Genomic DNA, 16,226 nt, shown 5'->3' with positions numbered 1-16,226 from the left:
TCTGATCTATTTTCTGGGTTGGTCTGCTTTATTACTCTCTGTAAGGAGGGAAAAAAAAAAACAAAAAAGAGATCAGAAATCATATTGAGCAATAACCTCATAGTCTTATGTGAAGCTTAGGTGCAAGAAATGGTGTTTTTTGGGGAGAGGAGAGTGTCAAACAACTGCACAAATGCCTGAAGCGTTTGATACATGGAAAGTTTGTAATTTGCACACAGCGCTGCTGGTGGCACAGTTAAAGCCACCAGCAGTGGTGTGGCCATGGTGACACCTGAAATACAGGTCATGCCACCAGTAAAACCTTTTTGTTCTTTTGTAAAGAAACCATGGCTTTTCCAATCCCAACTGATAGTTTTCATAGTAGGCAATTATAATTTTGAAGGCAATAGGCATGAGAGTAGGAGCTCTTATTTTTTTCCCTGAGAAATTACTTGTCCTGGTGTAAGAAAATAATATTCCAGCATCTTAGGAATACTTCAGTGATGAATCTCATGGGAATATTTCAGAGCTAGCAGAGAGAACACACAATTCCTTTCCCTCCCCCAACCCTGATTCATCTTGTTCCTTTTAATATCAGTAGAATAAAAACCTAGGATTTGAGGATTCTGTTAATCTGTTTTTGAGTATGAATTCAGGATAATGTACAGATTGATTCTGAGGGAGATAAAGTGCCCTTCAAGTGACCCTACTGTGGATTTTCAATCTTTCCTTCAATACTTTGTACAATCTTCAGATTATAGCTGCCTGAATTACTGTATGCTGCACACGAAGTACTTATAAATTAGTTCTGCAGCTGTTAGTAGACATTGATAAAAAAAAAAACAAACAAACAAAACAACCCAACAAAAAAAACACACCTCACATAGGAAAATTTTTATTTTCTCTGTTGCAGGTCTCCTTAGCATTTGAAAATCCTCTAGTCAGCAACCACAGTGGTTTAAGTAGTGCATCTTATAATGGCATGCATATAGCTTTCTGGGTTAATATTGATCCAGCAGTTACAGCTGAGGAAGGTAATTATTTAACACATTTTTGCATTCTTGCCTGTCTTGGCAGAGGAAGATGAATGTGCCAAACCTGACAATGGGGGCTGTGAGCAGCGCTGTGTGAATACCCTGGGCAGTTACCAGTGCGCCTGCGATCCTGGCTACGAACTTGGTCCTGACAAGAAGAGTTGTGAAGGTACAGTGTGCTGCTGTCTTACGGGCTCTTAAAGCTCTCAGAGTGCCATGGCCTCAATGAAATGCTACACATCTCTTGGGCTCTGTCTGAACAGCATGAGATCTGTGGAACCCAACACAGAAAAGCAATGCTGTCCTTTTAGTGGTCATGCCAGAGCCATGTTTGTCCCGTGTCCATCAGCAATTTCCTTTTGCAGATTTTGCTGTTAGTCAATCAGGAATGGTGCAAAGCAGGGCTCAATACCACTTATTACACTATTCATACTCACTAAAGCAAAGTCTCTCAAGGAGACAATTACCAGCAGAGTATGTGCCACTTTCTCAGATTCAGTGTTTAACGACCCCTCTGGGCACCTCTGCCTGGGATGTGCCTGGAAAGCTGGCAGGTCTAGAAGAGCAAGGTCCTCTATTTTAGCTCAGAGGAATCCTCCCCACTCCTAGCCACACTGTGGACTTTTCTTAATTTTCAGGGTGAGCAAAGTGTGTTCAAATAATCATTTGGAGAAAAAAAAAGAGATAAGCGGAAGTCCGTGTAAACATAGGACTGAACTGAGATAAGATTTTGCGTTCTATTCATATTTCATATCAAAGGACAGAACCATAAGCTCTTGATCATTATGCACCAAGTGTTGTTTGATTTTTACTCATAGACACCAATAAATCAAAGGATAGCACAAATTTATTCTTAGCTCATCTGTTTGACTAGTGAATAGATTTTGAAAATTGGGGTGCTTGGAGTCCTGGTTTTCTTCTGATGCAATTCACTGGTCTCTCTTTTTTCTAATTTCCTCTCTTTAATTTATTATTTTTCACAGTTTGGGGTAATTTTGCCTAGTTTCTTTGCAATTCTTTCTTGTTATTTTGCTTTTGGATCTGCAGTGTTGGTTTTGGTTTTTTTGTTTGTTGTATGTTTGTGTGACCTGGTGGAAGTCCTAGATTAAAGGCATGTTAGATTGTGACTCTCATCAAGCTGGCTGGGGGTGTTTTTGGTTGTTTTTCCTCCCTCACCGACCTTCAGTGAAGAGAACATTGGAAAAGCAAGTTATTTGGATGTCTGCACATTAGATAGACAATAAGAAAATGAGTTCAGTCAAGGGGAGGGCCATGAAGACAAAGGTTTGATCTCTGGGCTTTTGATCATCAGCCCAAATTTACATAAGGAATTGAGTTTAGTCTGCTTGCTTATTCCAGTCAGAATACTAGAGAAGTCTTTCAGAAGGCTCTTCCCTCTGCCTCTGAAAAATAGAAGAGAGATTCATTCCTGGAGCCCAAACAGTAAAACAACTGTGTCAAAAGAAGTCACTCTAAGCACTGCAGTGCAGTTTAGAGCAAAAACCATGAGCTATCCCTGAAAGTGTGTATGTGTTTGTTCCAGCTGAGGTGGCACTCACTGCGTGTAGATAGTACTTGGAACTGCTGAATCAAATTACTCTGTAGTCACTGTGCGCATTACTTCCTCGTTATAGTTTGGCCTGTTTGTGTGAGCTAGCTCGATTAATTCACATGTGAGTAGAAGCCTCTAGTCAGAAACTTTGCCTTATACTTCACAGCAGTGTTGACATGCACAGAAATTTGCTTTATGATCTTCTAATCCAAGTCTCCCCCAATGGCAGCATATTAGAAAGGGTTAAGATTTTCTTTTTTCATTATTTCCACATTTTCCACCCTTGCCTCAAGGATCAGTAGAACAATGTTCAGAAGCAGAAATTGAAATCTGGCAGTAGTTTCTCTGACCCAGATTGGATCATTTGAGGGGACAGCTTGTGTCATCTGGATACAGTCTTTAAACCTATGTCTGGTCTTTTTTGATACACTGAGGTGTGACCCAAGGTCTTAGTTCACCCATTCCCATCAGATTACTTTTACATGTTTACCAAGAAATGTGCTGCATGGAAAACTAGGGACCGGGAGAAACACTTGTGTGTGTCTGAGTTGACAAAATGAGCCTTGACATAGTAACTGGTGAATTCTCCCAGCTGTGTTAGATGGAGTAGATGCAGTATGTGAGATCATCAGCTAGACTGCTACAGCCAGTTTTTAAAGCATTCAGTGTTAGCAGAGAGCAGTTGAGAAGAGCTCCTTCCTTCAGCTCTTTAGAAAGAGATTTGTGGATGATTTCCAGTGCTGTCACAGTGCTGTAATGGTTATCAATGTAGCAGAGTGTGATTGAGAGCTTCTCTAAATCCCCTTACTTTCCTTAAAAAAAAAAAAAGCACAGATGGAAAAGATTAATGAGTTTATCCTTTGCTAGTTGAACTGCATTCAAGAACGTTGTACAGTATTTTTCCGTTTTATGGAGGTGATTATTTGGCATATACTTGGAAATAAGAGGCATTTTCTCTTTTAATTGAACATCCATGATTCAGCAAAAGTAATTGTGACTGAAGTGTATGTGACTGCTCTTCCAAAGAAGTGACCCTAGCTAGTGGGTTATGGGAGGTATATACAGCCATATGAGCTGAGACAGGTAGGGCTGATTCTGCATCAGTAATGAAGGAGAGAAGCACATCCTAAGTATCCCTCTGTCAGAAGAGGGGTGGTCAAGGTCTTGGGGAGGGCAGTGAGGTCAGAGGACTTGCATGGGAAAGGCTGTGAGAGAATAACCAGAGTCTCTGGAGGGAGGGGAAAAGAATGAATATGATAACGCCTTGTATAGTCCTGAAACTTATCTCTGCCCACAAACCTGCAAGCTGTTCAAGATAGGGGCTGTCTCTTTCTCTTTGTTTGCACCAAGCATGATAAAGCAAGATTCTGATTAGTCTGTCTGGGCATTGCAGCATATAACTAATGAGAGAACTGACTCTTCTTAGCATGTTTCTGTTTATAGTAAAACACACTGTCAGTCAAGAAATGATGTTCTCTTTTAATTTTACAGCTGCTTGTGGAGGACTCCTGACAAAGCTAAATGGGACTATAACCACACCAGGGTGGCCAAAAGAGTATCCTCCAAACAAAAACTGTGTGTGGCAGGTGGTTGCCCCAACACAATACCGAATTTCAATGAAGTTTGAGTTTTTTGAGTTAGAAGGGAATGAAGTAAGTAACGAAGAGCTGCATAATTTCTTACACTCTAAGTGGTTTCACAAGCATTCAGAAATAGATATTGTCTTATAGAACCCTTGCTGACCTTTCATATGCTGACAATAAGCATGGGTATTCTTGTTTTCGTTTTGGGACAGTTTCTGGATTCTTTCAAAACAAACATGGAAAGAATAGCTCTCTTTTACATATCATCTAAATGTATATGTATTACAAGAAATTTTAAAAAGATGTTCTCTGCTGAGTCTCAGCTGACTTTTTTATCAACAAAATAAAACAGAGCAAATGGGGCTGAAGCATATTGGAAAGAATTCAAGAGAAGAAAATCTGGAGAAACCAAATCATCTTTACAGACTGTCTACAAAGAATACACATAAGCTGTGGTTAGTGATGGAGTGAGGGAGCATTTAAATCACTTACAAGTATCTCACTGGGGGAATAGTTTGAAGTGAGCAGTACCAGAAATAAATCACGATAGAACAGCAGCAGTTTTTTTTTGAGCTGGGCAACCCCCAGAGGCATGGGGGATCTTCTGCCCAGGTAGGAGGAGGGACAAGGCAGAGCCCTCCATGTGCTGAAGAATACTCCTTACAGCTTTAAACAAAGTGGTGGGGGCTGCAGTGCTTTTGGGATGAGAAGCAGTAAAATGTGGGTTTCAACATCCTTTTCACTTTTTGTTCTGCTTCGTAGGCAATTCTCTGTCATATCATTGAATTCCCTCACCACACTCCAGCCATAACATGCTGTAACCACTGAGTTTAAATGCACATTTTTTACAGGCATTAAGAACACAAATCCCAGGATGTTATTTCTGACATTTCTATTTATTTCTAAATAAATTTGTAGTGATGTATTTAGTATAAAGATGGCCTACTTTTTAGGCAGAGGTATTTGAAGGTACAAAAGCCGGAGTTTGATTTATAACTAAGAACCAAACCAGCCATGACTTCTCTAAAATACCTCAGTATTATTTTCAGAGGCAAGAATGTCAGATTTTTTTTTTCCTCCATAAGTTTTTGAAGTGGGTTCTCAAGTCCATGAAATTCCGATTTTCAGTGATGTATACTTTGCACTTATGTCCTGTAATCATTGTGACTAGAAGTGCAAGAGATGTAAAAAAGCTTAAAAGTCCCAAAGAATTGAAATTTAATTAACATTTGAACAAGTCATAAAAACCTTTTTTGTGCACTTTCTTGATACATGGACAAGATTTGCAAGGAAAACACCTGGCATGTAATGAAGTGAAATCACTTCTCTAAGTTCATACAAGACATTCAATATAAACAGACAGAAAAATTCTGAATGTGTTTCAGCAATCAGAACTAGCATTTGATCATCTCATGTGCTACTAAATCTTGGCTTCATACTGTTAAATAGTAGCATTAAGGACAGATGCCTGTGAAAATGAGAAGAAACATAATATCTGGAAAATTCTAAGATATTGCCTGAGTGCAGACATGAAATCTCTGCGTGCAGAGATAAAATTTATCAAGTACTCTATTTTTTTTTATTTGTTATTGGAGGATTTATTTGTAGATTTATTTTATTTGTTGTAGGTCCTCCATTTATGACCAAATTTAGTATGTCTTTTACACTATTATAATTTTAATATTTTACATTGACGTTGTGCAGTTTAACTTGTAATTTTTTTTCAGGGCAGTGTAGTATAGAGGAAGTTAGATCTATTTGAAATTACATTTGATTTCTGATCTAAAGCTAGGTAACCATAAAAACTCACCACTATTACATTGCTGGAATTGGTGGGATTTATCAACGTAGTGAGCTATATTTGAAAATCACATGCACTATCAGAAATATGTCTTCCAATTAGTATAGATTAACATGTAGCAGTAACTCAAGAATCTTTGTGTTCTTTAACTTCACAAAAGGAGTTTTGACTGAATTAATCACTTTTCAACTCTGCCACATGTGAAAATTCTTCCAGTAACAATAAAAGTTTAATCTACATCTTCAGTGTATTATATTAAAACCAATTGGAAATTATGACAATTTTTCATAGAGAGAGAGAACAACAAAGGCCAAAACATCCTTTTCTATTGTTCTCTTCCAGCTCCCCTGACACTTTTTTTGACTAGAAATTGCAATTTTTCAAATACAATTTGGATTTAATGGACCAATATAACCTCTGTATGAATCCTCCTGGACAATAGTCTCTCTTAAGCTATTAATTGCAGACAACTGGTACATTTTTGATTAAATGATTGATAGTTGAGCCTAAGAAGCTTAGAAGTTTTTGGCTGGGTGGCTTTAAGTTGACCAAGGGATTATGTATTGAAAGTATTATCATTAGAACTAGACCTTGCATAAGGCTTTTTTTTATTACATTATATTACTTTATTTCTAACCTTTTAATAAAAATGGCATGCATCATGTTCCAAATTATAGCTATGCTACTGTTGGTGAAAGTTGCATGGCTTTAATAGTGGAAAGTTATATATTTGGAAATAAATGAATATATCTTAAATATGTAATGATGAAAACTTAGCTTGTAAGTTTCTAGGTGAAAATATTTAAAAACATCTTCAAGATGCAAGTAGTATAAGGTTTGTAGGTTTGGGGTATGTGGTTTATAGCACACAGATAGGTGTAATTTTTAGCATGAACATTTCTAGATTTTAGTTTGCTGTCAATGGAATATTTGCTTTTTAAATGAAGTGGAAATGCTTTAAGTATCTTGAAATTTAGATATTAAACATAAGTCAACATCTATAAAAATGTAATTTGGAACACAATTCATAGTATAGCTATGTGTTAGTGCCCTTAAAACGTTCTTACCTATAATTAGCAAATGTAACAATTTAAAATGCTTTCAAAATCAGGAGCAAGTGAAGATGGATATTGGTTATTTATTATTCAGCAGTAATATAAATACCCATCAGAATTCTGGCATTTGTAAACAGCTTCGTGCTTTTATTTTGATTAGCCAAATATTTTTCCTTTCATTCTTTTCTCAGGTTTGCAAGTATGATTACGTGGAGGTTCGCAGTGGCCTTTCTTCTGATTCCAAGCTGCACGGTAAATTCTGCGGTTCGGAAGTGCCTGAAGTTATCACCTCCCAGTACAACAACATGCGCATCGAGTTTCGCTCTGACAACACTGTCTCAAAAAAAGGCTTCAAGGCACACTTCTTCTCAGGTATGGAACAGTGCCCTCATGTACCTGTCAGTGCCTCTGGGTGTCCACTGACTAGGTGGAGTGACCACAATTTTGGTATGAAAATGAGTGGCTTCTTTGCTTATGGTTTTCCTGGTAGCTTTGAATTAGTTTTATTTACATAAACATACACCACTTTCCTGTCTTAAAATATCATTCTGAATTATAATGTCTGTAGAAAATATATTGCACATATCTATATGTACTTAAGTAACAGCAGAAGCAAGAAAACTTTGTGAGATACAGAGGACAAAAGAAAATTTACTGTATTTCTATGTTTTATGAGATTTCTTTTATCCCAAGTTTTGTTGCTGTTTTTTTCAAATCCCAGTTGTGAAGTGATACGAATTGCACACTGTGTACTCTTGTATTTTTTCTACTCAAGTCTCTTAATATATTCCATTTGTTGGGAAATTACCACTTCGTGGTAAAACATTTGTTTAGCATTATGGCTACATCTGTGCCAAACTTTGCACTTCTTAATGTTTTGCAGAAGAACAGGGTTTAAGATCTTGATCTTGCAAAAAAATCCCGTGTCTTTTTATTTATGAGGGTAATTTTACTGAGGGAGATCGGAGCGGTGGGAGTTTATATCGTATGAGGACTTATACTGTTGAATAAAGTTACACATAAGTGAAGCTTAAGATGTGAGGAAATATTTGCTCAACAGTGGCCTCTGCAATTACCCATTGAGTGTGGAATATAGAAATCTGGCTCTGGCAGGAGACCACTCGGTGTTTGTAGCAAAAGTTTGCTTTGTGTTTTTCCTGCGTGTTTACACACACACATAGGGATAGGTAACTTACCTTGTGTAAAACAACACAAAACACCAGCTCCATCTGCCCACCTCCCTAAACCAGATGTCAAACAGAAGAATTTGGGAATTGAATTGTACTCCAGATTTTTTTGTAGCAGTGAAAATTCTGAACCTGGAGAATCCTGATTATTCTTTACTTAGCCTGTAGTAAAATATACTACCATTATTAGCATTTACTTGCTAAAATATTTTATTAAAACTGAAATGAAATGGTTTTTCATTGATGACTGCTGAGAATGACTAATGAGAATCTGTAGAATGTGTAAGGAATAATGTTTGAAAAATGAAAAAATATCTACCAAGGCAAAAAGTTTAGGCTTTCAGTATTTTCTTATTATGACTATTTTGATGCTTTTATTAAGCAGCTATGAAATATGGAAAGAGGAGTTTTGTCTCATACAAAGACATAAAAAAGATTTGATCTCTTTTAAGTATATCTCTTTCCTAGTAACCACATTTCTCTGGTAATAATGTTCCAAAGATACATCTTTACTTTTAGTAACACTTTCTACTTTTGAATTTATGATTTACATTAGCAAGAAGCATTCAAGGTTTACTCATTATTTGTAGTAAATACATATGTGCACACAACAGAGCTTCCTCCTGGAAGCACACAACTAGTCATTTTCTGTTGGTCTAGTTGTGCCAGCAGGAATTGTCACATTGTCTTTTTACAGGGATATATATTGACATGTTCAAGTTCTAAAGACTGCAAATGAAGTTTGTTGAATCTTTTTAAGATCTTACAGATATTTCAGATAAGACTAGCAATGATAGTGCAGTAATTTATATAAGCTCCATGGTTCAGAAGTTGTGTTTCCTGGACATCCTGGTCACGCATACATCTATAGTTAGTTAAATTTTGGTTTTCATTAAAGTAATAATTTATCTCCACATATGAAGATAAGCTTATTTCTTTTGCTCAAGTGACTTTCTTTAAATGAGTGGGTTCCACCAATACGGTATCTTGGGGAAAGACTAGACTGAAGGTCATGGATTACAAAGTGTCAGGTTGTAATTATTCAGAACTAATTTTCCCTTGTATATTTCAGTTCTGACAGAAATGTTCTAATCATTCCCTCACAAGGTAATTTCAAAAAGAAATTTTTAAGTGATGTCATTGATCACAGAATAATTCTTTAGTCAGGGATAAGTTTGAACTAATGTATTTTTCAATAAATAGAAATGTGTTATGTGTCCTAGATATTATATATATCTAATCCCATTAAAAAAATAGTTTGATATAAAAAGCCTTTGAATCTCTAAGTATGTCAATTTACTGAGTGCTTCATAACACATTCCTGCCAGCATTTCATATGATTTCAAATATCTGAATATAATATGAGTATTTTATTTTTATTTTTTCTGAACTGTCTTCCATTTGTTCAAATTTCTGGCAGATTCCATTCTTCTATGTCATCTGCCTTTCGTTGTTTGACTAGGTTTTCTGATTAAAACAGAAATTTTGTAATGCTTGAGAAAAATGAAACTTCTGAACTTAAAGTATCTAAAAAGAAGATGCCATCTCCAAATAATTAATCAGACATCTTAGGACTGTCAGAAAACACTGTTACTTTCTTGTCCCTGAATTCCTTTATATGGGCATAATATGCTATTCATCTGTCAATAAAGAACAGACTTGAGACTTCAAGTATTCTGACTTTTGGGAGTTGATGGCAGAATTTTTCAGCTGATGAAGTGCTGTTTTTTGCCTGTTTAAATGTATATTAAACTTCAGACTACAATAATTGTAGAATGATATCTGGGTAGAAATACTTTGACACTTGATTGCAGGCATTTACCATTTTTATTAATTGAATCACAATAGATGTGAAAGCACTTAGTTATAAAGACATAAATAATGACAAAAAATGTAATGAGTAAAACACTGCATCTTGCACTCTTTTCACCAGTAAAGGCAGGCCATATGCAATGCTTAGCAATATAGAAAGGTGGATCAGTTAAATTAATGTGAAGATTAGGAACTGAAAAATGTTCCCTAAGCACAGCCAAAGAACTACTCTTTTCTTCCTCAACTCTTGGTGGTGAATTCTGCGCCACAGCTAGAGATGAGGAAGCATGGCCTAGCTCCAGCTCAGATGACAGAAAGCAGTTTTTGGGTGGTTGAAATCTGCTGTGATAAACTGTGAAAGCAAACAGTGACATAGGGCAACAGATGACCTGCATTAGGAAGGTATTTATGTTGATACAAGACAACATGTAATTATATTTTTGGCTGTAAAATAGTGCTAACAGCCAGACAGGTGCTACTGGAAAGTGAGAATTTTTTTTTTCAGCATTCTGTAAAATTTACATTTGATGGGACAGTTCTGAAGAAAGCTCAGTTAGGAGTCTCTGCAGGGATCTAGCTGAACTACGGAGAGTCTATTGTATATTTATAAAGTTTCTCAGATAAAGAGAGGAATCTGGGGGTCACTATATATTATTTAAAAGAAAAACTTTTAATAAAACTTCTTGGAATTGGATATTAGACTTCTAAATGAAAAACTTCCAACAAGTAGTTTTTTATTCTTCTCCCTCTGTCTTTCTTCTGTGCTCCTCTGTCTCCCGCTTTTGTTATAAGACCAAGGCCTTGGAGTAAGTCCCTGCAGGCAGGACTCAGCACACCCTACTGGGCCTGTAAGACTAGAGAAGTGTTAAATAATTTCAAAAATATAACAATTATATATATATGTATATATTTAAGTACCCTTTTTTTTCTGTGATCTTTCTGAAAAGATCACCTGAGGATTAGTCATAGTTTGTCATTAAACTGCTTCCATTTATCATAGGTTTCAGACTTACTTTAGTGTTTTAAGTAAACATGAGTGATTCTCTGCATAACATTCAAAATATACATGGGTTTTGATATAATGTAAAAATGAGGTTTGTTGGGACATCTCTTCTTGGTGGTGATTCATTGAGCAGTTAAAAAGAGAAAGCTAGAATGTTTCTAGCCTTGAACAAAAAGTCATCTCTGGTGCCATCCTGGTACATTTTTTTCCACAGACAAGAAAGCTGCCTGCAAAGAGAAAATTTTTGGTTTTGAATCTTGCAAGGACTTGGTACAGGTCCCTTCAGGCCGAGTACGTATTATTCACAGACTGGTGGCCTCTGAGGGTCTCAGAGGTATGACCGTTTGTCCTCAGAATGATTCAATCTATTATTTTCTTGAGAATGGATCTTTCCTTCTTCTGAGTACTGAAAAAAGAAAAGAAAAGAAAGTATCCATTTAAAATTGGGGGTACTCATTTCCATCTGTCAGCATAACAAATGGCTTTGTTTTTACATGGCAAAACATTTGTTCTCGTAACTAATACAGACTAATTGTTGGGGTTTTTTTTCACAAATTTTTAAACTGGGCAATCAATTTGACAGAAAGTCTGTTCTCAATTATGAAGTGTGAGGAAGGCTTGTTCAACAGTTGCATCCTTGATTAACTATGTACAAGTAATTATTGTAGCTCAAATGTGTTTCAAAACTTCTCCTTTGTACCTTCTGTCCATTATTTTATTTCTGAGGACATCCAAAGTGGGACTATTTGCTTATGCACTTGTCTCTTAAGAGATTATTTTGCAGTATATAAGCACATCCAACGTTAAAATACTTTTCAGTGTTTTCATAGAGTTTGGTGGGTGATGAAAATGGTCAGGGCTTTTATTTATTTAGAATTTGTGTACCTACTCTGTACTTGAAAGCCTAACTTGAATGCATTTTGAGCTTGCCTTCCTTTCTTTTTGTTATTCTGGTGGAAAATTACAAACTAATGCTTAGGAGGGAAATATTGAAGAATTTTGCTCATAATAGTTCTAATTTCTCAGTTGATTGCTACTGTTCTTCACTTGCAATGTGGAATAATTTATGATAGTGCTTGCTTTTGCAAAATTATGACTTTGGTTTGACATTGCATAGATTTACTACCTCAGTTAGGGACTTGCTTTGCAAGGTGCATAAACAGTGTATTGCGGAGCTTCTGTGCTTCCTTTCATCATCAAAATGACAAGTAGTATCTCTTTGAATGTATGGTTCCAAGAGGTATCTATGTTTTCAGCACTTTCTTAACCTTCAGATCTGTTCACGTTTGGAGAAAGCTTCCAACAACTTTCAGTGCAAACAGATTTGAGAGTTACAGTACAAAATGCAGTGGATGCTTGGGTTTGACTTGCAGAATTTACCTATAAATGCACATTATCATCTTGTATTATAAGTAGAAGCTGATTTTTACAGAAAGACCTGCAAGTCAACAGGTCAAGTGCTGAAAAACATTTCGGCAGAGGAAGATGACGTGTATGCAATTACAATGCAAACTTCCTTTGTTGTGTTACTGAGTATGAGCATCAGTAAGGGCACGGAAAAAAATGCATGAGTAAGACAATGAAAAGAGACTTAAATAATCTATGATGGCTTCTAGTCTATAGAAATTCTTGCCATACCTGGTAAAGTGTGAAATATCACATTGCCTTGTTTGGTCATAATGTTAACTGTTGCTTTCCAAGGTAAATAAGACTGTAGGGGTTAAATGGTCTGCATTCCAACCCACAACAACCAGACCTCTGGGATGACCAAAATTCCTTTGCTCTGTTTCCTCCTCTCTTTTGCATGTTGAAATGACACATTTAGTAAAATAAAGAGGGGGTTTAATATGTCTGTGTTTATATACATATATATATATTTACATGCATATATTTTTATATCTAAGAATGTATACATATGTGTGTGTGTGTACATTTATAGTTATATAGATGTGCACACATATATGCATGTATGTGTATACACGTCAGGAGCAGTCTGCCTCCTTTAAAGGGACCAGCCTCACCTAAAGCAAGAACAGCTGAATGACATAGAAGCATGGCAGCAGAGGCCTCTTGCTACTATGACAGCCTGTTAATCTAGTTTGGCTTTTTTCCATGCAATGAATTTGTAGCTGTTTAATGCAGGTCATATTTCCTCCACTACTCTCTGCTTTATTTCTAACACGCTAAAAGCTCTTTTGAAGGATTATATGTTAATAAACAGAACTGCGTGCTACATTGTAGCTCTTGAACTAACTAATGCCAAATTCTTTTTTTTTTTCTTTCAATGAAATGTTTTTCTTTTTGTGATGGTCTATAATGTCCAGCTTCATTAAAAGTAAAGCACACTGTCACTCTGCTGGGGGAAAAAGCCCAACTTATTAGAAAAGCTTATGTGAAATCTTTCTCTTCTTACATGTTTAATGTGTAGAAGTTGAAGTGTTTTTGATCTATGTGTTCCTTTCAAGATATCACCGTTAAATTTGTGCAAATGGAATTTGCACAAAGCTGGAATAATATGTGTTGTCCATAAACTACACTACCATTGTTTACTAAGATAAAACTGGATATTTATGAAACTTTTGCCAGCTAGATCAGTTGACAGAGTAAAAGCTGGTAAATCTCTTACCTCCTTTGTTCTAGCTTGTTTTTTTACTAGTGTTCTTCTCCCTTAGGAGCTAATGCTCAATTCCTAGAGAGATGAGACAGACTCTTTGTGCCACAGTGCAAGGCTGCAGGCTGAGCAAAGAGTGACCTAAAACTACGGCACCACAAAAGTGCCTCACTGGGAAGAGTGACTGTGCTATAGCTTATCCTGCTCTGGCCCCAGGCTCCGTGCTCCTCTTGGTAGCAAGGTCTGCTGGGAGCCGTGTGCTCACCTGGGCTTGTTGTGTGTTTTGTAGACAAGGATGAGTGTTCCAAGGACAACGGGGGCTGCCAGCACGAGTGCATCAACACAGTGGGAAGCTACGTCTGCCAGTGCCGGAACGGATTCGTGCTACACGAAAACAAACATGACTGCAAGGAAGGTGAGCAGAAGGCAGTGGAGTGGTTGATTACACAACTGTCTCACAGAAAGCTTTCTGCAGCTCTCCTTTCAAACAAAAGAAAGGAAAAGAAGTTCTTGCTAATGGGGTTTTAGACATTTGGTCTTAAACACAACAACATCCCTCCCCTTTCCCATCCCCTCCTTCCCAGTGTTTGTGTGGGCTGAGTTTGAGGTCCACAGGAATGAAGTTTGGAAAACTTGGGATCGTTGGCACAGAGTGCTACTTTCAATAGTTCTGTGAAGTGTAGAATATTTAAAGCTCTGATAAAGTATTTATCTAAGGCTGTATTAAATACAGGGGTAGAGTTTCTGGAGAGAAGCCTGGTAAAGTTTGTGATTAGCTGCTATCAGTAGCAGTTAGTTTCCTCACAGGCAGGTTGAAACCATATCTACTCTTTCTGGGTTTATTTTAGGCGACAGATACAGACAATCTACCTTCCAGCAAAGCCCTGAACATCTTTCTTCCTTTGTCTCTCTTGAGGTGGCTACCTTCAAGAAAACAATAGGCTTTGGGACTTAAGTAGAATTTAAATTCTCTGCAAATGAACCTCAAGTGTCCAATATAATGAGAGCTGCTGTAATGTCTCAATGTTTTCTAGCATGGATTTAATCTGAGAGCAAAGACATGCCCTTTGTGAATTATTTGCCTTTTCACTGGTTTTGGTTGCCTACTCTAAAAGGTTTTTTTTGTTTTTCAAAGAATTCTCTGATATTTAGAAAGCAAATTGAGATTGCTAAAAGTAAATACAAAAATGCCTTCTTTTAGTTCTGGGTGCTAGTGGCTTAGTTGCAAATTCAGTGACTAAGCTGCTCTTTGTACATACTTAGAGTTTAGTCTTAGCTGTTCTCACATTGTGTATATGTTTACCTAGGAGCTGTGGTTTACAAATCAAATTGATTGCTCTGTAGCTGCAGTGAAAATTACCAATAAGAGAAAAAAATAAATTGTTTGAGAAATTTCTTTTGAAGTTGGAGTAGTGAGATTTTCATATGGATTTACACACTTACTTGTATGTAGGGTGGGGGGAATGGGAAAGTACTTTATATTTATCTTATGTTTACTCCTAAATAAGACTTCTTCTGAAAAAAAGCCATCCATTGTAAACAGCAGTGTATGTTTCCCAACAATCCATAAAGAAACATGCTGGGTTAATGCTCTAAAGCACTTGCCTGAGGGGAATAACATGACTGTATACTCTGAAAAGCATGCTTACCTATCTTCTTAAAAATCCTTTCCACTTGGTGGCTGCCCTGACAAAAAGTAGTGCTTTGTTGACTACTTCTGAATGCTGACCCCCAGACTAACTGCTGCTATCCCTATTGGCACAGCTGAGTGTGAGCAGAAGATCCACAGTCCCAACGGCATCATCACGAGTCCCAACTGGCCTGACAAGTATCCCAGCAGGAAGGAGTGCACGTGGGAAATCAGTGCCACCCCTGGGCAGAGGGTCAAACTGGTGAGTCTCTGCTTTCCCTTCCTTTTCAGCTTTTCTTCCATCAAGTCAGCTTCTCAGATGACTGCTAAGTGATATGAAACTGTTACTAGACTTTACTGTCAGTTTGCATCCCAGAGGTAAACTATTTTAAAAACTTGCTGAATCCTGTCCATTTCTGGCCAACAGGGACTACTCAATATCATAGAGTTGTCATTTAAGTTTATAGTGATTGGAAATACTCTCTACAGCAAAGGCAGGAGGAACGCTTTCCTCCTGTCAGACTTTACTATATCATTGTTGTAACTCATAAAACTTGTGCAAAGTTTTGGCAAATATGGCAGAAGCCATTTACACAAATTCCAATATATAGAAAAAGCAAAATTTTGAGTTATGAGCAGTCCTCTACACACACCTTTTCCTGTTCTGGTTTTTTGAGAAGGAAAAAAGATACAAAATCCCTGAGAATCTGGATTTCTCATTTTAAAGTGGTTTCAAATTTTAACGTAAGTAGAAGAGCAGCCTGGAGTAGATTTGTGAATTTGGTGTCCAGCTGGCTGAGGGCAGTGCTGGTGTCCAAAGACAGGCCTAGGAGAGCTGAGATGGCTTTGCAGGTTTACTGAGGTTATGTGGCCTCTGTATGAGGCCAAAGGCACAGTCTTGCCAATAGGGTTTTTGCTTTGAGCTCAGCCCCAGTATGTCTTCTGCAGCTTACTTGCAGGACAGCCACAACAAAAGCTG

The 16,226-nt window shown here is 37.1% G+C and overlaps 1 protein-coding gene across 2 annotated transcripts in view; it reads left to right on the top strand.

Moving 5' to 3' along the window:
- The window catches only part of TLL1 (tolloid like 1), a 126,133-nt gene that overhangs the window by 96,683 nt on the left and 13,224 nt on the right, over nucleotides 1-16,226 (top strand). For both annotated transcript variants that reach the window (XM_058803297.1, XM_058803296.1), the window contains 5 exons: nucleotides 1,057-1,182; nucleotides 4,057-4,217; nucleotides 7,196-7,376; nucleotides 13,907-14,032; nucleotides 15,382-15,509. In XM_058803297.1, the coding sequence (XP_058659280.1) occupies nucleotides 1,057-1,182; nucleotides 4,057-4,217; nucleotides 7,196-7,376; nucleotides 13,907-14,032; nucleotides 15,382-15,509 (722 nt within the window). The remainder of the gene's footprint in view (nucleotides 1-1,056; nucleotides 1,183-4,056; nucleotides 4,218-7,195; nucleotides 7,377-13,906; nucleotides 14,033-15,381; nucleotides 15,510-16,226) is intronic.

The sequence above is a fragment of the Ammospiza caudacuta genome, chromosome 4 (assembly GCF_027887145.1).
Source record: "Ammospiza caudacuta isolate bAmmCau1 chromosome 4, bAmmCau1.pri, whole genome shotgun sequence".
Classification (NCBI taxonomy): domain Eukaryota; kingdom Metazoa; phylum Chordata; class Aves; order Passeriformes; family Passerellidae; genus Ammospiza; species Ammospiza caudacuta.
This window is presented reverse-complemented; position numbering and strand designations above follow the sequence as displayed.